A 21880-nucleotide genomic window follows, 5' to 3' on the forward strand; every position below is an offset into this window, starting at 1 on the left:
CAGGGGAAATAAAATATGTGGCTCCGACCACCAATTCCCTTCTTCAAATACTCAACAAAAATAACACAGCTTAAATCCTGTTCGTGCCTTCTCCTTCGATCAACAGGAAAACTTTTGTCAAATGAACCCAGAGTTGATGAAAGTATTGGGACATCAGGGCACACTGGGCTCAGTTAACTAGAGAAGAACATCTTCAATTGGAACTTTTATAAAAGGAAAGATTTTTAAAGGTGTTATACACACTGGGGAAGATGTGTTTGCTATGTCTGTAATACATTGGCCTAAAGGTTGGTCCTTACACAGGGACTTCCACTGACTTGAAAGGTGTAGGTCATATTTCTAAGGCGCCACAGAGTGTTCAATATTTTCAATTGCAAAGCTCAGAAGTAATAAGTGACTTTTCAAACCTTATTTTCTGAAGAGTTTGCCAATAAATAAACAGGACCATTATGTACTAAGCAGTATGGGGGTCTTATTGATGAGTCCTCATTCAGTGTTTACTTCCCAGATGCTTAATAAAGGATTGGTTCTCACTTATACATTTGGAAGAAACCAAGGAGAAAGGAATGTATCAGTGTATACACCTCATCAACCTTTTCAGTATGGGCCTCAGTCTCTTCTCCCACATAGAAGGCAGTAGAAAACAGTAATTGACTGTCAGATGACCATGTCCGGCCTAATCAATGGCTCCTCATTGGTGAGAAGCTTCAGGGGGCTCATATGATTGTACAAGGACAGCTTTAATCTGGTTATTCTGAACATGCATTTGGACTTGTACTCCATGGAATAACCCCAGTTTTGTAATTAAGAAAATATTTAGCAATTGGAGGATGTTCCAGGATCTCTGAGCAACTAATTGGACGAAGAAATTGATCTGTAGCCCTGGCTTTCATTTCCTACAGCTATGCCCTTTCATTATCATTTAAAAATAACTGAACTAAAAAATTTTGGTTGCACTATAGCCATACATCTAGCTGATCGTTAGCACTTTGCACTTAGTGTTGCAGTCATTAGTTTCAAGGAGCCAGTTACAAGATATGGTTGGAAAGTTTTACCACAAGAAATGTCCAATAGTTCTACCATATGTCAGTCTTTTGTAGCTTGAGTAATTCCTGCCATGCAAAAGCCACATCCTTATGCACATATAATTCATGATATCAATGACATACTTTTGTCCCATTCATAATTCAGACATTTTATAAAAATAAAAGCTTTTCCACACTCTTGTCATTTGTAATGTTTCTCTCCAGTGTGGATTCTCTGATGCACAGCAAGAGATGAGGAATGAGCAAAAGCCTTTCCACAACTTTCACATTTGTAGGATTTCTCTCCTGTGTGGATTCTCTTATGCACATTTAAATGTGAGGAACAAATGAAGGATTTGCCACACTCATTACATTTGTAAGGTTTCTCTCCAGTGTGAGTTCTCTTATGAATAGCAAACTGGGATGCATGAATAAAAGCCTTTTCACATACTTGGCATTTGTAATGTTTCTCTCTAGTGTGGATTCTCTTATGCACATTTAAGGTTGAGGAACGAATGAAAGCTTTGCCACACTCATTACATTTGTGAGGTTTCTCTCCAGTATGGATTCTCTGATGCACAGCAAGATATGATGAACTAGAAAAAGCCTTTCCACAACTTTCACATTTGTAGGATTTCTCTCCTGTGTGTATTCTCTTATGCACATTTAAGGTGGAGGAACGAATGAAAGCTTTGCCACACTCATTACATTTGTGAGGTTTCTCACCAGTATGGATTCTCTGATGCACAGCAAGAGATGAGGAATGAGCAAAAGCCTTTCCACAACTTTCACATTTGTAGGATTTCTCTCCTGTATGTATTCTCTTATGCACACTTAATTTATAGGAAGAAAAGAAAGGTTTGCCACAGTCATTACATTTGTGAGGTTTCTCTCCAGTATGAATTTTCTTATGAATAGCAAACTGTGAAGAATGATTAAAAGCTTTTCCACATTCTTGGCATTTGTAATATTTCTCTCCAGTATGGATTCTCTGATGCCTATGAAGTTCTGAGGGAACAATGAAAGTTTCCCCACAATCTTTACAATGATAGGGTTTATCTCCAGTATGGATTCTCTGATGCACAGCAAGATATGATGAACTAGAAAAAGCCTTTCCACAACTTTCACATTTGTAGGGTTTCTCTCCTGTGTGCGTTCTCTTATGAATATTTAGGTGTGAGGGACAAATGTAGGCTTTGCCACAATCTTTACATTTGTATGGTTTTTCTCCAGTATGGATTCTCCGATGAATAACAAGGCTTGAGGTACATTTAAAGGTCTTTGCACAATGTTTACATTTGTATGGTTTCTCTCCAGTATGGAGTAGCTGAGGATGAACAAGTTGTGTGGAACACATATATACTTTCCCACTCTCTTCAGAATTGTAATGTTTCTCTACTGTGTGGATTCTCTGATGACAAAGCAGTTCTGAGGAAGAAATGTAGTTTTTGCCACATTTTGTATACTTGTAGGGTTTCTCTCCTGCATGGATACTCTTATGTACCTCATAATGTGAGGAATTACTAATGAAAGTTTTACAATCTTCTATTTTATGAAGATTCTCTTCATTCTGGATGTTCTGCTGTTTTTCAAGATTTAAACATGGAGTAAATGATTCATCACATTCCTTGATTGTCCATGGATCTTCTTGGGTGCATATTGTATTAGGTCCAATTTTGTTTGATGACTCATCAGGGCTTTCCCTGTATTTTTCACCTGTATGTTTATTGGACATTTCCATGGTATTGATTTTCTCATGCTCTTTACACACTGAGAACTGATTAAATAGTTCATTGCATTTCTTACATTCATAAGATCTGTCTTTCCTCTGGACATTAGAACGGGTAAGAGCTTTTGGCCACTCATTGATGACTTTTGAACATTTGTCCCACTTTTCATGGTTCTGGGTCAAAGGAGATCTCTGTGTGTTAGGTGGATCTGATCCTTTGTTAGTGTGTTCCCATGTTTCCTTGTGTTCATGGCTCTCCTGTGCAACAGAAGTGCCCTCCAATTTACTTAGGTTACATCGATCAGCAAATGCCACCCCAGTTTCATCATTGATGCAAATTTTCTCATACTTACCAGTGTGTTCTCTTTTCTCAATCATCACTGTGTTGATATTGGCCCTGTGAATTTTATCCAAACTGCAGACATTGGAACAGAACTGAAGGAAGTCTTGATGCAGAAATAGTGAACTTTTGATGAATGAATTATCACAGAAATCCCATTGAGATTTTTTTTTCATATTTTGGAATCTCTTGTCTACAGCAATATTTGAATGAGAACTCAAGCCAAATTCACAATGTTTCAAATGATGTTTTGCATCATGATCTACATTTTCTTGCTGATTTTCTATATTGTTATTCACAGTAAAGTAATGTTCCATAAGTGGATCTACACACTTACTCCAAGAAGCAAATGAATCCAACTGAATTCCTGACACAAAGTCATTAGTTTGGGCAGATTCTTGATGTTCATCTTCTCTCCCAGTCCTCTCAGAGGATGCCACTGCACAGTGATAAGGTCCAGGACATTCTGGCTTCCCTTTACACTTTCTCATAATTTCATGTTTACTGAATTGTATATTCTCAAGATTCTTATTTTGATATCTTCTATTTCTCACCTGTTGGAATGAACCTTGTGTATTCTCCTCTGGTAACCATCCAGGAGTTTACAGGGAAGACATAAATGAAAGAAACAAAAGTTAGAATGTATCCTTCTTACTGGATTCACCTGAAAATCCCAATGCAATGTGTAAAATTCTATCAACCTGAGAATACCAAGAAGATGAAAATATAAAAACCTTGACTGCATCCTTCCTCCATAAATATATAATCTTAAAATGTATGCATTGAACATATTGCCTTACTGAATACTCTAGACATTGTTTTTTTCAAGGCTGCAGGTTACAACAGTTCTAACAAACTACAAATAGAAGGAAGGAAAGTTGTTTCCATTTCTCCACTACAGATACTTACCCTAAAAATTAGCAGAATACAATGAAGAGAGAATTCCAAAAAAAAAAAATGGATCTAATTTCTTGCCTACTTTTGTGGTTTCCGAAAAATCTGTCCCTGACATAATGTGCCAAAAGGAAATGGGTTTATTTTGGAAGATGTCTTGAGTTAGATCAGACATGAGAAAATGATTGTAAAGGAACAGAAAGAATTCCACTGGAAGAATTTGATTCAGACAAAATGAGAATTAAATGTAGATCAGCAATAGGCATCCAAGAAAAGGGTCTCAGAGAAGAAATGAAGAAACAGGATTGAGAAATCGAGCTCCTAAACCCAGCTGTTTCTCAGCACAATGACAGCCCCCTTACCAGTTCCTAGAAATGACCAACCCTACAATGTACATTCTCTTGGGCCAATGGACCCTCTCTTTTAACCTTTTGTCATTGTAATTTTGAAATCACTTTTCTACAGACTTGTGGAAGGAGGCAAATTAGAGGTAATGTTCCACTTTCTGAATCCCATACTTAATCAATCTTCTATAGGGAAAGATCAAGCTTACAAAAACCTATAGATAAAAGACATCTTTTAAAATCATCTCCTGGGAATGCTCCCACTTTGTGAGCTTTTATTCTCTTTTTAAATTTTCTTCTTACATTTCCTTCTTCCTTTTTTTCACTAAATAAGTCCTATTACTATGCTCTCATCCTTGTGAATATGGATTTTATTCTTCAAATTTACAAGACAAAGAACCCATTTGACATGCAAACTCTTTTACAATATGGATATAGTCCTTTGTAAATGAAAAACTACAGACACAAATATTTTAATAAGACATCTTGAGATCAGGATATAAAGTTTCAAAAGTCCCTACTAGTTTTTATTGGTGTCATTTTTCTGTGGATGAAGAAATTTTCTAGATTATTACTAGTGTATTTTTGGTTAACTAATTGTTTTCCATTTGGCAAATAAGACTATATTCACTTTCCAGGTGTAGATTGATTTTCCAAAAGCAAAAGTAACTTGTGCAGTGATGAATATATTTAATTATTCTATATATTCCATCGTTATATTTGCATAGCATTTTTTTTCAATAAAATGTTTCAGATTCATTATGTTATTATTTTTCAAGTTGAAAACTTATTGTTGGTTCTGGCAAAACAACTGTCTTCATCTTATTCCTACTTTTATGCTACCATTTTATATTCTTTCTGGGAAATCTCCCAAACCATCAAACCCAATAGTCTTGCCAGTAATGTATTCTAAAATGACATGACAGCACTATTTTTATGTTCTACGTAAATTAGAGATCATGAGATATTTTCTGATTTCTGCCTTTTTATTCTCTAAGCAGTATACACTTTTAGTCTGTCCATGTTACCATAAATGATAAAATTCACTTATTTATAACGGGATATCATTTAATTCTATGTTCTGCAGTGTGTGTGTGTGTGTGTGTGTGTGTGTGTGTACATTTCCTATTTATCCATACATACTTACCAATACATTTTTCATATTTCACATTGTGAATAATCATTCAACAAGCATGGGAGTGCAGACATCTCTTCTACATTCTGAATTCATTCCTAGTTGGTAAACTCAGTTGTGGTTTTACTCAGCACTACAGTAGATGTGCTGCTCATTTTCAAAGAACTGTTATACTGTTAAATGTATTAAAAAAATCTCCAGATGTGTTTTTCTGAGGGAAGCTGTTCTCACACATGACTGAGATACCTCCCTGACTGGGTGTGAGGCGCTCAGACCCGCTGAGTCAGAGCTTTCCCCACCCTTTCCAGGTGCAAGGGCTTGTCTGTGTTGGAGTGTGGCTCACCATTGACCTGGAAATCAATCACTGACCCTGACTTTGGCATGGCCTCTCCCTTGACCTTCATTGGATGGAATTTTCCCCTGAATTTTTTGTTTCCCAGTAAAATCCCACTCTCTGGCATGCTGCTTCCTCTTTCCTGCTGGTCTCTCGTGTAAACCTCCCTACTGCCAAGTGGCTTGAGGCAGGAGCCGGGAAGGGCCCTCTCTGAGCTGGGCAAGAAAAAGGTAAATTGAGTTTATGTGTCTTTATTTTGACCTTACCAGTTAACTTCTATGTTTGAAACCTCTAGTATGAAGCTAGCGTGCTGGTCGCAGGACAGATTTTTCAAATGCCCAAAGTTCTAAATAGATAACAAAAACATTCAAAGAATATGGCAAATATGGCCAAATGGAGGCAACTAAATAAATTTCCTGACTTAAATTCTAAGGAAATGGTGATTGTTGAGATATGTGAAGAATGCAAAATAAACATCTCAGTGATCCTCATAGAGCCAAACAAGCAAAAAATAAAAAATGAAACAAAATCAAGCTATCAACTAAAAAAAAAATTCAAAAATAGATTAATTTTCATGCTGAAGAATGCAATTAGAAACAAAAGTTGAGATATTCTTAAATACAGAATGAAACTCTATTATAATCCAAAAACTCAATTCATTCAACTAGAATAAAAAAAATAATGAAATCATGTTTCACAAACGAAGCTATCCACATCCTTGAATATATACCACTGTATTTCATTTGTATATACAACTGTAATGCATAAATAAATACACAAATAGGTTACTTAATTAAGGAAGGACCACAAAAGAAGCAGATAGGGATCAGGAAATGGAGGATGGAAGGGATGGAAATTATTTGCAACTGAAATGGGAAAACATGCTTAAGGATACTTATGCATATAATCTAGAGTGGTACAACCCACACATTACAAAATACACACCAGGGAGCCCACAGTAGCTTTGAAAGTGCTGGACACTCAGAACTTTACTTCATGAGGACACACAAAACAGCACCTTATGGGAAGTAATCTGACTGCTAACTCACAGATAATCAGGGACCATTTTCCCTGAACCAGCAGAAACATAGTAGGTATGTGAACACACCAATGATTAGACTGACCTTCCAAGAATTATATCAGTCTTGACCTGGTATGATCGATACCTCCACACCCAAAGAAACAGAAATAAACCAAGTAGATTTTCAAGCCAAAAGAATGAAATGGAAAATCATATACAGCAGGCTTCCAGGACCCCAAATATACAAAATTTCAAAAGCCCCACAAATAAACACAATGTCATTAAAAATGATTAACATTCAGACTAAGAATAGCATTTTCAAGGCTCCCTGACAAAAGCAACACATATCATTGAGAGGGAAACCCATCTGATTTCTCAACATAGACCCTCAATGCTAGGAGATCTTGCAATTATAGATACCAATATCTAGAAGACTGCAGGGGCACATCCTTGTAATCCTAGTGGATCAGGAGTCGGAAGCAGGAAGATCATGAGTTCAAAGCAGCCTCAGCAAAAGTAAGGCCCTAAGAAACTCACTGAGGCCCTGTCTCTCAATAAAATACAAAACAGGAGGGGATCCAGCTCACTGTTTAGGCACCTCTGGGTTCAAAACCTAGTACCCACCACTCAATAGAACCCAATATCTGAAAGAAAATGGATGCCACAAAGAACACTATGACCAGCAAAATTAAGATTCAGAATCAAAAATAAATTAAAATTATTCCACAATAAACAAACGTTAAAAGAATTTACCACTAGAAATCCTGAAGTACAAAGCAGACTCAATATTATATTTCATGAAGAAAAAGTAAAAAATAAAAGTGAAATCCAGCAAAGAGAGGAACTACACTAAAAGAAATATACCTGATCAACATAGATGCATACATTCTCAATAAAATTCTAGCAAATTGCATACAAATACATATTGAAAACACCTTGTACCATGCTCAAGAATAGTTCATCCAAGGGATGCCAAGTGGGATCAACATGTCAAAATCAATCAATGCAATTCATCCAATAAATACACTTAAATACAAGAATCATATGATCATCTCCATAGATGTGGAGGAAGCATTTGACAAAATGCAGCACACCTTCATGTTCAAAACCCTAGAAAAACTAGAAAGAGTAGTAAAATAATCCAACTTTGTAAAAGTCATGTAGGCTAAACCCAAGGCCTGGTTCATTCTAAATGAAGAAATATTGAAAGCATTTCCTTAGAAAATGAAACGAGACAGAAAAACCTCATTTACCATGTTTATTAACATCATCCTTGAAACTTGAGCCAGAGCAATTAGACAGAAGGAAAAAATTAAAGGATTATGAATAGGAAAAAATAATTCCAACTCTTTTCAGATGACATGCTTATCTGTTTAGAAGGTCCAGATGATTCCATCCAAAAATTTCTGGGACTAGTAGATGAACTGAGCAAAGTTGCAGGAGACAAAATTAACACATATAAATGAAAGGCATTCTGATACATCAGTGATGAATTCACTAAGAAGGAAATTAGAGAAACCTCTCCATTCACAATATCCTCAAAAATGTTTGGAAATCAACCTAACAAAATAGATGAAAGCCCTGTATAAAGAAAAATATAGAACTTTAAAAAGAAATTAAAGCAGACCTTATAAGATGGATAGATCTCCAATGCTTTTGGTAAGGCAGAATTAACATGATCAAAATGCCTATAGTACCAAAATTTTCATACAGATTTAATGCAATTCCTATTTAAATCCTAATGACATTTTTTATACAATTAGAACAAGCAATCATGGAATTTATTTAGAAAAATAAGAGACCCAGAATAGCCAAAACAATCTTCAGTAAGAAAGGTGAAGCAGGATCAATCAAACTACCAGACCTTGCATTATACTACAGAGCCATAGTAACAAAAACGACATGGTACTGGCACCAAAACATATGTAGATATGTAGACTAATGGTACAGAATAAAAGACACAGTAAAAGAAAAACCACATAAATACAGTTATCCCATACTAGACAAATGTGCCAAAAATGTACATTGGAAAAAAATTAGCTTCTTCAACACATGGTGTTGGAAAATGGGAATCTATATGTAGCAAAATGTTATTAAACACCTCTCTCTCTCATGCTGCACAAAAATCAACTCAAATTGGATCAAGAACCTGGGCACTAGCATAGAGACCCTGCATGTAATAGAAGTGAAAGTGTGCCCAAATCCCCACCATGTGAGCTTATAAACTGACTTCCCTTACAATACTCCTAAAGAGCAAGAGGAAAATCAAGAATCAGAAAATGGGATAGAATCCAACTAAAATGCTTTTTCTCAGGGGGGGAAACAATCAATAGTGTAAAGAGAGATTCTAAAGTAGGGTGAAAATCTTAATTACATACACTTCAGTTAGAGTATTAATCTCAAGGAGACATAAGGAATACAAAAAAACTAACCCCCCACCAAAAAAATCAATAAAAGGGATAAGGAACAGAACAGACACTTCACAGAGGAAAAAATATAATCTATCAGTAAATATATAAAAAATGGCTGATATCTCTACCACTTAGAACATGCAAATTAAATCTACACTGAGGTTCCATCTCACTCTAGTCAATGAGAATTATCAAGAATGCAAGGAACAATAACTGTTGGCAAGAACATGGGGGGAAAGGCACACTCAAACATTGGTGAAGGGACTTCCAATTAGTGCAAGTACTTTAGACAGCAGTATGAAAATTTCTTAGAAAACTTGGAATGGAAACACATTTTGACCCAGTTATTCCACTTCTCATTTTATAGACTAAGGGATTAGTATCAGCATGCTTCAGTGGTGCACCCAATGAATGTAAAGTCAGCACAATTCACAATAGCCAAGGTATGGAACAAACCTAGGTGCCCTTCAATACAAAAATGGATAAACAAGTTGTGGATATATCTATATACCTACATGTTGATATAGATATAAATGCTATATATATATCTTACTATCTATTATATATATATATATATATAGATAGATAGATAGATAGATATCTAGATATCTAGATATCTATCTCTATCTTTCTATATAGATATAAACAAATATACACATCCACACAATGTAATATTACTCAGCCTTACAGAACAATGACAATATGGCTTTTGCTGATGAACGGATGGAACTGAAGAATATCATGCTAAGTGATATTAAGTCAGTCCCACAAAATGAAAGATCAAGTGTTCTTTATGCTCTGTGGTTGCTAACACAAAACAACAGAAGATGGAGTGGTATGTGTAGAAGTTTATTGGTATAGACAGTCGGGAATAAAGGAAAGGGAGATAAGATGGAAATAGGAAAGATTGTAGAATGAAATGAACAAATTTCCTATTCTCATATGTGAATACTTGACCAGTAAAACTCCACATCATGTTCCACCATAAAAATGGGATGAAAATTGTAATTGGCTGCACCACAACTATGTATCCCATATCAAAATACAATCGACTGTCGTGTGTACCTAACAACAACAAAAAAGATTATATAGCATATAAGAAAGAAAGATTCTCAGAAAGCATAAATTTGTTACCATTAACAATTTTATTAAGTACTTACTTTTATTTCCTCAGCATTATCTTAAAAACTAAACATAAATTTTAAAAAGAACTTAGAAAGATCCCAATTGAAATGCTTAATGAGGTAAAAGTGAAAATAAGAAATGTAGAAAAGAAGAAAATGCAAAAAGTGAAGTCATTTCAATGAAAAGACAGATATTCTGATAGAAATCTGGGAGATGAAAACTAATAAATCAAATAAAAAATCTATTGACAGCATCATCAATAGATTAGGCAACCTAGAATACAGAGTTTCAAAATAAAAACCCAAAATAATAATCTTGAAAATATAGCCAACAATAAACATGTTAAGAGAAAGTGACAAGGAAAATTTTAAAAATCTGGTCTATCATTAAGAGACCAAATCTAAGAATTAGTGGTGCAGAAGATGGTGCCAAATTCTAACTAAGCAGGTGTGCATTGTCTTCAATGAATTAATATCAGAAAATTTTGAAAGCCTTAGGAATAAGATACTTAACACTGTTAAATTCACAACATCAAATATACCCTCTCCCAGACACATGCCTAATCTATGGAAAAAAGATACAATTTTTAAAGCCACATTTAGAAGTAAGCAAATTAGGATTTAAACATCTTTTTGAGTCCAGACCGTATAAGTCAGGAGGGATTGGAATAATATATATCAAGCCCTTAAAGGAAGTTGATGCTATTCAATGTTACTATATCAATCAAAATTATCCTTCAGAAATTGTAGAGGAAATACCTTCCATGAGAAGCAGAAATAAAGAGAAAATTAAAGCCAACAAATGTACACAGCCAAACACACTTGATGAAATGTTTTATAGAGAAATGGGTAAAAATGAAAAATTAAAAAGCCAATATAGGGATGAATTTCACAAGAAGAATAATTAAGAAGAGGAGAATCATGTCTAGAATAAAAATTAGATTCAAATCAAATAGCAGGAAATAAAAAGCATCTCAGTAGGTTTCAAGTAATGATGTAAACTCTAAAAGGCACAGGTTGACAGACAGCATTACAAGTAAAACACACTTATAGGTTGTTGACAAGAGACTCACTCTACAGGCAAAGCCACCCACAGGCTTCAGGTGAAAGACGGAGACCATACACCATGGAAATGGAGACTGAAGTCAAGCAGGGTTAGCTCTTCCCATATGAGAGAAAGTAGACTGTGGGTGAAAATTATCACAGGAGACAAAGAAGGCACCTCATACTGGTTCAGGGAATCACCCTCAACAAGACAATGAGGATAAATAGTTATCCCCAGAGACTGGTGTACCAACTACATAAAAAATAAAAACCCTGCCCCGTGCTGTGGCACACACCTCTAATCCCAGAGGCTCTGGAGGCTAAGACAGGAGCATCATGAGCTCAAAGCCAGCCCCAATAAAAGGAAGACACTAAGCAATTCAAGTTTTAGAAAGACCCCAAAGAAATAATCAACTCTGACAACATAAGCTCTTTCAAGAATATGAAAATACTCTTTCAAAATAAGAAGAAAAAATAATAATAAAACTCAGAGCTAAAATTAATAAAAATGAGAATAAACATATAAATGGAAAGATTAATGCAATAAAGGGTTCATTTGTTGTAAAGATGAACATCATTTTAAAACCCATAGACAAACCAACCTAAAAGAGATAAAAGATCCTAATCAGCAAAATTGCAAAAAAAAAGGAATTATGAAAAACACTTCTGAAATTTATAAGATTCTTACAGACTTTTTTGAAAATATGTGCATTCCAAAAAAGTGGAAAATCTAGATGATATTGACAAATTTGATACATACAAAACCTACCCAAATGTGCCCTTGATACACAGAAAATATAAAATGGACCAATATCAAAAAATGAGATTGAAGCAGCTGTTAAATGCTTTCCAACACAGAAAATATCAGGATCAAATGGATTCTCAGTGAAATTTATCTATAAATTTAGAGAAGAATTAATACAAGTTCTCCTCAAGTTTTCCATGAAACACAAATGTAGGACACACTACCAAATTGAATCTATGTACTCTATTTCACCCAGATACCAAAACAAAATATAAATCAAGGAAAAACAACTTCAGTGCCTGCATACCAGATCAACATAGATAGAAAAAAATTAAATAAAATATTTGAAAACAGCATCCAAGTAAACACGAAAGAGGTCAAAATAAAATGTATTTTATTTCTGAGATGCGTGTTTGATTGAACATGCACAAATCAGTAAGTATAAATGGACCACACCAACAGAATTAAGGAAAAGAAGAGCAGAATCATCTGAAGCAATGCAGGAAAAGCATTTCAATAAATCTAGTACTCATTCCGGGTAAAACTCATGAAATCATTCAGCAAACGTGCAGGAACAAAATCAATACTACATATATAAACCAAGCACTTTTCTGTACTCTAATAATGAATCTGCAGGAAAAGGAAGAAAAATATTCCATTCACAATAAACTCAAAAAATATGCAATTCATAGAAATAAATTTAACAAGGAAGATGCAAACCTCCAAAAGGAACGTGAAAAGCAACTGAAGGAAGAAACAGAAGATGTGAAGTGAGAAACACCTCCCATGTTCTCGAATGGGCAAAATTGATGTCTGAAGAGGGCATTACTACCAAAAATCTCATACAAACTTGACATAATCCTTATCTAAACACTAATAAAAATTTTCAAAGAAATAAAACCAAAATGTCATCTAACATTTCTGTTAGATCAGTAGAATAAAATAGAAGATATGGACACAAATCCACATGAATTTAATCATCTGATACTTTACAAAGTTTTGAAAAACAAAGGGAGAAAAGGTAGCCTTCTTATAAACTAAGGGATATGGTAAACGGATGTACATAAGTGAAAAGTGAAACAATAACCCTATATTTCTCACTGCAAAAAAATTGAACTCAAAGTTGATAAACAATCTAGGAATTATACCAAAATCTTGAAACTACTAAAAGAAAACACAGATTCAACATTCTAACTTATCTCTTCAGGCTCCAGCATTCTTAGCAGCCTCATAAAAGTTCAAAAAATGAAACCAAGTAGGAGAGAATCAAATTGAAAAATTCTGTACACAGTAAAGTAAATCATTAAGAGTGGGAAGAGAGAACCAGGGAATGCAAGAATGTTTTGCCAAGTATGATTCTGACAAAATCATTAAACACAATGAGTAAAAAGAACAGAAAACCTCAACAAGAAATCAAACTACTCAGCCAACAAATGAGTCAATGTGCAAAGAGATGTGTCACAAAAGAATAAATACAAATAACCAAAAATTCTCTGAAATATGAGCATCATCCCTACCTACTGGACAAGAAGAAACCAAAACAACATTGAGATTTCAACTCACTGCAGTTAGAATGACAATCATTAAGAATTCAGATAAATAATGGATGTGACTGAGAATGGAAGAGTAAGGGTATTGCAAGGAAGTATGACCACTCTGGAAGGAAGCATGTGGAATCATGAAAAGACAAGAATTGGACTAACCATGTGACTAATCCTTCCTATTTACCCCAAATCTACAATTATCTTGACACCGACACTTCAGTATACACACAGTGGATTAACAGTCATTAAAAAAGAAAATCATTGCGTTTTGCATTCATGTATGAAACTGAAGAGAAGCAAGCAAAGTGACTTATGCAAACTCAAAAGTAAAATATTCAGTCTTGTAGATGAAATAAAGAGTAAAATAAGTGAAAAAATGAAGGGACCACATAAAATACCAGGGAGGTCAGCAGAGTAGAAAAAGTGGATTGAGGGAATGGATGAGAAAATGGAAAAGGGAGGCATAGAGCCCAGTAAAGCTCACATTTCAGTACCTCTATAAATCCCAACTAGTGAAGAATACAAAGACAGAGGGAAGGAGAGCAAGGTAGAGAAAATGGAATGGGGCTAGAGAGGAGGGGAGTTAAGAGGAACTACTGGAGATTAAATGAGAGAAAATTAAAGTTCATGCAGTTAGGATCGAATAAAAATGAATCCTATTCATGTGCAGCTATTATGCAGTATTCAAAACATGTTCAAAATAAATGTAGAAATGCAAATTCAGGACGTGTGCCATAGTGTTATATGCTAAGTTACTCCAGTTTCCAAACACACAGAATAAAATCTGCAGACCATGACCAAAAGTGAGTAAGATAAAGTAAGATCAAATAAGTCCAAAGTGTTTTCAAATTAAGGAATTTCCAATTTTAGTTGGATATCCAATATCTGAGATTGTCCATACAGAGTATTCTCTCCTCTGAAACGTTTGGCAAAGCCAGGCAGTTGCCCTGAGGATGTGTCAGTGAAGCGTTGTGAAACAGAGGTGTTCTCACCCACAAAGACAAGGTTCCTGAAGTTCTCCAGCATCACATCCTTGTACAAAGCCCGCTGAGCAGGGTTTAGGCACTTCCACTCCTCCTCGGAGAATGTTATGACCACATCCCTGAATGTCAGCATACCCTGAGAAGAAATCATACTTTGGTCATGTGTCCTGCAGCAGAGTTCATTACCACCCCAACGTGAGATGACACGTGCATCAGCTACAGTGTATCAAGTGTAGTACCCAAGGCAGCAGTGCTCACAAGTGGGTTTTGGTGAGATGACTGGATCATTGGGGCTCTAGCATGGAACAGGTAAATTGATGGATTCATAATTAATGGGCTATATGGAGGTGATGGAAACTTAAGAGTTTGTGTCTAGATAGACAAATGTACCTGAATTGATTCTTTGAATGGTGTGTTTATTCCTTGCCCTTCCTTACTCTCCCTGCTGTTTGTCTGTCCAGAGTCCATGAGATGAGCTGCTCTGTTCTACTGTGGCTCCCTTCCGTGATGTTCTGCCTCCACAAAGGCATCCACTCAATGGAGCTGAACATGCACTGAGACCATGAATCTTGTCAAATAAATCTACCTTCCTTTGAGTTGATGTGTCACAGGAATTTTGTTATGGAACTGGAAAACACACCACCTAACTTAGAAAATAAATCTTAAATGTAATAAGATTCACTAACACACTACATAAAGACATAAAATGCAGATGGTTTAATTTCTTCAAAATCAGCTTTAATCCTATGCTCTTATGAAATATCAAATATAAAACCAAGACATGAACACAGGAATATATTTCTTGAAAGACATTCTTATGTCATGCAGGATCAGTTGTGAAAGCAGAAAAGTAATGGTCAATTTGAAGTGTGCTCCAACCACTTTCATGTTCAAAACACTAGAAGAACTAGGAATAGTAGGATCTTACCTCAACATTGTAAAAGGTATGTAAATTAACACTAAGCCACCATCATTCTAATGGGGAAAACAGAAGTCATTCCCTCTAAAAACTGGAATAATGCAGAGATACACTTTTCACCACTTCCATTCAAAATAGACCTAGAAATTCTAGCCAGAGCAATTAAAAAAATAAAGGAAAAATTATAGAGATACCAGTAATTACAGAATAGCTTCAAATATCTCTGTGTGTTGATGACGTGATTCTTGATTTAGAAGACCCAAATCTTCACCAGGAGACTTCTAGAACCCATAAACAAAAACATCAAAGTGGCAGCATATAAAAACAACACTCATATCAACTGCATTGTTATTCTCCAATGAAGAATCAATTGAAAAACAAATTAGGAAAACTCTTCAAATAACCTCAATCTAACAAAAGAAGTGAAAGACCTCTGCAGTGAAATTATAGAATGATAAAGAAAGGAATTGAAGACCTAAGAAGATGAAAATACCTTGCCTGATTTGAATAAGCAGAATTAATAATGTATAAATAGCCATATGAACAAAAATTTTTGATTTTTAAATACTACCAAAATTTTTAATTTTTAAATACTACCAAAATCTTTAGTTTTAATTTTGAATACTACCCAAAATTTAAATTCCTTTTCAAATCTTAACGACATTCTTTATAGAATTAGAAACACCAGTCATTTAGTTTGGAAGTGTAACAGCCCCAGAATAGCCAAACCAATCTTCAGAAAGAAAATTAAGCAGGAAGCATCATAAAACCTGACCTTAGACTACAGACCTATAGTGACAAAGGCACCAACATGTAACCATCAGAACAGATGAAGACCAATGAAACAGAATGGAAGACACAGAGACAAATCCACATAAACTCAAGTATCTCACACCAGACAAGTGTGCAAATCACATACGCTGGAGATTTAAAAAGCCTCTTCAAACAATGGTGTTGGGACAACTGGAAATCCATATGTAGTAGCATGAAATTTAACCCCTATCACTCACCCTCCACAAAACTCAACTCAAAGTGCATCAGACACACGTGCATTAGACTAGAAAACCTGCACCTACAAGAAGAAAATGCAGACCATCACTCAACATGTCAGCTTAGGAACAAAATTCCTCAACAAGCCTTATAAAGTGCATGGAGCAAATTTGAAAAAATACCCAATAAATGGGATGGCATCAAAATCAAAAGCTTCTTCACAGCAAAGGATGCAACCAAGAACGTGAAATGGGCATCTCCAGAATGGGAAAAAATCTTTGTGACCCACATCTCAGATAATGAATTAATTTCTAGAAAATATAAAGAACCCAAAAAGTTTAAGACCAAAAATATAAATAACCCAATCAATAAATAGACAAAGGAACTAAACAGACACTTCTCAAATGAAGAAATTGAAGTCAACAAGTGCATAAAACATGTTCAACATCTCTGGAAATTAGAAAATGTATGTTAAAACCATACTGAACCTTCACCTCACTTAGTCAGACTGTATTTATCAAGAATACAAATTTTAAAAAATATTGGTGAGGATATTAAGAAATGGAACACTCAAAGACTGTTGATGAGACTAAGAATTAGTGCAAACCCTCTAGAATGCTGTGTGGAGATTCCTCAAAAATCAAGGAATGGAAACACTGGCTTTACCAGTCCTTGGAATATATCCAAATAAGTTTAAATTTGAATAATACAGTGTGACACAGCCATATCAGTGTTTAAAGTGGCTGATTTTGCAATAGCTCCCATATGGATCCAATGTAGTTGCCCTTCAACAGAAAAATTGATAAAGAACATTTGGTATATGTGCACAATGGATTATTACTTATCCATAAAAAATAATGACTTCATGTACATTTGTTCATAAATGGATGGATGTGGAGACCATTGAGCTAAGGGAAATGACCAAATTTCCCAAATCCCCAAAACCAAATACTCTTTCTGATGTGTGGATGCTAAGCTATAACAAAAAGGGAGAGGAGGAAAGGATGTATGTTCTGTGGATTAGACAAAAGGAAATGGTGGGAGGGAAGGGGTAGAGAAGTAGCAAACACAGTGGATTGGATCTGACATAAACTTTCTATGTACATGCATGAATACACCACAGGGAATCTCCACAGTATGCTACATCCAGAAGACTGGGATCCTAGCTAGAATAAGATAAATTCCATGTTTGTATAAATATATCCAAATTGACTCTACTGTCAGGATTAACTAAAAAGAACAAGTAAAAGTAAATATTAAAAAAGCATTGTTCTCCAATATTTATGTGCATATATTCCACGTTAGATATTTTGAAATCTGACCACACTTCAAGGAGATGGATGGTTGTGCCTAGTCTTCACATTGCTAAGAAGCTTTCAGGTGAGGCTAGCAGGTCAGTTTTCCATTTCCACCTTATCCTTCCTAAGGATAGAGAGAAAACTTGCAATCTCTCACTTGAGGAAATCACCCCCCTTCCAATTAAATACACTGACATAAAATTCTAAAAGAGGAAAATTTAACCCATGAATCCTGCATAATTAAATGTGTTATATTTTAAAAGATCCTTAGCTGGATGTGATTACACATGCTTGTGATCCTAGCAAATCAGGAGGCTGATGCAGCAAACTGCAAGTTCAAGGCCAATCTCAGCAATTCATCACACCCTGGTCAGAAATGAAAATTAGAAAGGGCTGGAGATGGAGCTCAATGGTAGAGCAGCCCTGGGACTCATGACAATTATTGCACTTTTCAATATGACCATATACGTGGCAGATAGCCCCTTAACAGGGTGAAGTCCACATAGACTCAAACAACATGCAGTCAAGGGTGATGGACACAGAGGGCAAGCACCCCTGCCAAGGTATCAGTGGGCAAATTGATATTAAAAGAGTAAACCATAATCCAGATCAACTATTAAAACATCATTTTATGCAAAGTTTAGAACTAGTGTTCACCAACTTTCAATATTTGTTCTCTTCTGAGACCTGAGAGAGCAAGTCCCTTAATTGCCCAATTTCACATAAATTTATGAGTTCTTCTAGGCAACAAATTCCATCCCTTTTCAGCATAAATTTTTCTAAGGCTTGCAGACCAAAACCCCTGGCACATCCACATGGTCCTACATCCTACGTGTGCATTCATCACTGACCTATGAGGACTCAACTGTGTTTGCACTAGGAGCTGAGTGTCAATATATTTCCATTTGCATCTGTCCTACCAGAAGCAATTGCTATATCACACTTGATAAATTCATGGTGAGACTTTCTCCTGAAAGAAAGAAGCTGTGCAATGTCAAGAGAGACTGAGAGCAGGCTCTGCTGTGTAGGGGAGAAGTGTTTCAACAGTTAAAGTGAGGCATGGGATCTCCTCAGTGGTAGAAAGCTAGGCTAACACATGTGAGGCCCTGGGCTGAATCCCCAACACTGCAAGATGAGCAATAAATGAATGCATAAATGAAGAGGTAACCTTGACTACAATGAAAAGAAAGTCAAAAACAAGTAATTGGAAGCATATATTAGGCAGGAATATCAGAAGCAGCTAAGAAAGGTTTAAATATGTAACAGCACAGCAGGACAATTGAAAAAGGGCCCCGACCTGGGACCAACTACCTGAGATGCTGACATTTCTCCCTCTTCCTCCTCCTGCTCTGGGTTTCCTTCTCTAGCAAGATTACTTTGTCAAACCACACCTTCCTCTTTAGAATCTTTTAAAGGCATCTGCAAACCACCTACACCTGCTCCCACCACACCACCCTAAAAGGGTATTATTGAGCAGAAAATGCCTTTCTCTCATCTCTGTTCTCACACCAGTGAGTTCCCCTCTAGTGAACTAAAGTGAGTTTCTTCTTACTGCCTTCAGCTGAACTCTATTACCTGCAAAAGAAAAAAATATCTGCTGTAACACTGGAGCTCTGCACTGTTCAGACATGCCCCCAAAACACCCAAGTATAGCACATCCTCTTACTGTTCTTCAAAAGTATGGCTAACCCAAACTCACATCTCCCAAATGTAGCCAGATTCCCTCCTGGTTTTGCCTGTCCTCTCTCTGCCTTCACCTGACAGTTAGTTATCTCAATATTGAATATTCTACCCAGAATCATAGACTAAATCTGTGGTTGTGGAACAGGTGAAAGCATTTCCTGCCACTGACAAGGGATCTTGATGGGAGCCCTGGCTGAGATTCTTTAGGAAAGCCATGCCTCTAGGGCTTCCATGTGCTGTCAGTCATGTGATGTCCACAGCCCTCTCTCCCACACTGTGGTTCTGCAGGTTTGGAATGAGGCCTGTGAATTGTTTTCATAACCAGTTCCACGTTAGTGATGCTCTAGCTCCCACTGGATTCATTGTCAACAGCAGGAAGCTAGATGAAACAGGCACAGCTCACCTCATCCGTCTCCCCCAGACATATCCTCTGAAGGAAAAGACATGCATTGCTGTTTCCCGTTGAAGACCTCTAGTCATCATCCTAAATACCACGTTTTTTTGTTTGGATGAAAAGTACACAAAATGATGGAGATGGCAGTTTTGTCAGAGGAATTTTTTTTTTTTTTGGGAAAGCATCACGTATACATTCATGAATGCAATGTTTTCTGAGCAGAAACTGTGTGAACACAGGATGTTTCAGACACTCTACTGAAATCTAAATGTTCTGATTTAATCAGTACAATACACTTAGACATGGGTACTAATTCTTCTGTAATTCTTATGATTCTTATTATGCTATCATTGATATTTGTAAAATATATTGAACAAAAATTAAACTTGTATATAAAAAGATACAGTAATAAAGGTGAATATGGTAACTTCAAATTTTTTTTTGTTTGGCACAATAGTTGTACAAATTTCTGAGGTGCAGTGTCTGATGTTTGATTTGCATACACATTTGTTAGCAATATCGAGGGAATTTGCATGTCTGTCTCCTTAAATCTTATCATTTCTTCATTTATTATGTCTTGCTAGGTGCATTTTCATTATATGTACTAGTGGGGCTTCTTCAGACATATTCATGTATCTGCCTGGCATAATGGGTCTCAATATCTTCCCCACTACTTCCTTCCCCTGTTGAACCCCCTTCCCATGGTCCCTGTCCTCCACAGTTCTGGTGCAATATACACTTTCATTACAATATGCTCACAGACACACACAGCATGATTGTTTTTCAATTTTTCCCTGTGCTTCCCCTTCCCACCCTTATTTCATATGCCTTGATTCCCTGTCTATTCTCTACTGTTCCTCATTTTATTTTGAGATTTCTCATTTCTTTTTTTCTCTTTAGCTTCCACATGAGAAGATACTCTCAATTTATCTAGTATATATATATATATATATATATATATATATATATATAATTTCATGCCGAAATTGGATAGAAGTCTATTAGAAATTTTAAATTCAATTAACATATGAAAAGATATAGCTTTCATATGCACAACAATGAAATCAGAAAAAATTACATTCATAAGCATCTCAAGAGCCATGTATGATTATATCAAAATGAACCCAACTATTATGTCTAATGACAATGCATTAATAAAAAAGAAAAAGAAATACTTTATCTGTGTCTCCCAAATTTTAATACATTTTGCATTATTTACTTTGACTTTCAAATTTTTCTGTAAATTTTTTGTGTTAATTAGAAGTGTATAATTTTTTTAAATTTCATTTTATTTTTAGATCTCATTCTTATTTTGTAAAGATATTTTACTTTGGTCAGAAATCACATTCTGTAAGAATAGAGACTATAATATTTGTTCATGTTTTTGGTTAATTCTTTCAGCGTTGACACTTCCAAGGAAGGAATATTCTGCAGGTGTTTTTGGAGAATTCTCTGTGTGTCAACTGCATGAAGTTTAGTGATAATGAGGTTTAGATTTTCTGTATAATTTGCAAGTATTTTATGTTAATCTCTCAACAACAGGGAAATACTAAAATCTTTGATTATGAAAAATAAAAGGAAAAATGATACTTCCCTTTTTGAATGACCCCTACAGTGAAAATTAGAATACATTGAAGAAAGAAACTGAAAAATTGTCTAAAATGTCAAAAGGCAACCTGTCTTCATGGATTTAAAACACTGCTGAAATGGCCACGCTAAACAAAGCAATCTAGATTGAATACAATTTCCAGTAAAAAGACTCACATCACACTTCACAAAACTACAAAAAACAGTCCTGAAACTCAGCATAATATTGGCAAAAAACAAATCATAGCCCAGTGTGACAGATAATCCAAAAAACCCCACACATCTTCAGGCAGTTGATTTCTGACAAGGATTCCAAAAACAAACTTTGAGGCACAG

At 35.5% G+C, this 21880-nt stretch overlaps 1 protein-coding gene across 1 annotated transcript; it reads right to left on the bottom strand.

Annotated features, from left to right (window-relative positions):
- Positions 1 to 1227: 1227 nt before the first annotated feature.
- On the bottom strand, positions 1228 to 14824 carry LOC144250346 (uncharacterized). The gene is made up of 2 exons (XM_077792995.1): positions 14669 to 14824; positions 1228 to 2586 (listed from the first exon to the last, which is right to left on the bottom strand). Exons 1-2 carry the CDS (start codon positions 14822 to 14824, stop codon positions 1228 to 1230), a joined length of 1515 nt encoding a protein of 504 aa, XP_077649121.1.
- Between the last annotated feature and the right edge of the window lie 7056 nt (positions 14825 to 21880).

This window comes from Urocitellus parryii, chromosome 15 (assembly GCF_045843805.1).
Source record: "Urocitellus parryii isolate mUroPar1 chromosome 15, mUroPar1.hap1, whole genome shotgun sequence".
In the NCBI taxonomy this organism is placed as follows: domain Eukaryota; kingdom Metazoa; phylum Chordata; class Mammalia; order Rodentia; family Sciuridae; genus Urocitellus; species Urocitellus parryii.

Excerpts from the sequence above, each read along its gene's own strand:
- LOC144250346 (XM_077792995.1), bottom strand. The coding sequence starts at position 14,824 with ATGATTTCTTCTCAGGGTATGCTGACATTCAGGGATGTGGTCATAACA. Across the intron at positions 2,587-14,668 it reads TTGTGGGTGAGAACACCTCT|AATCTTCATAAAATAGAAGA; the intron begins GTTTCACAACGC and ends CAGAATGAAGAG.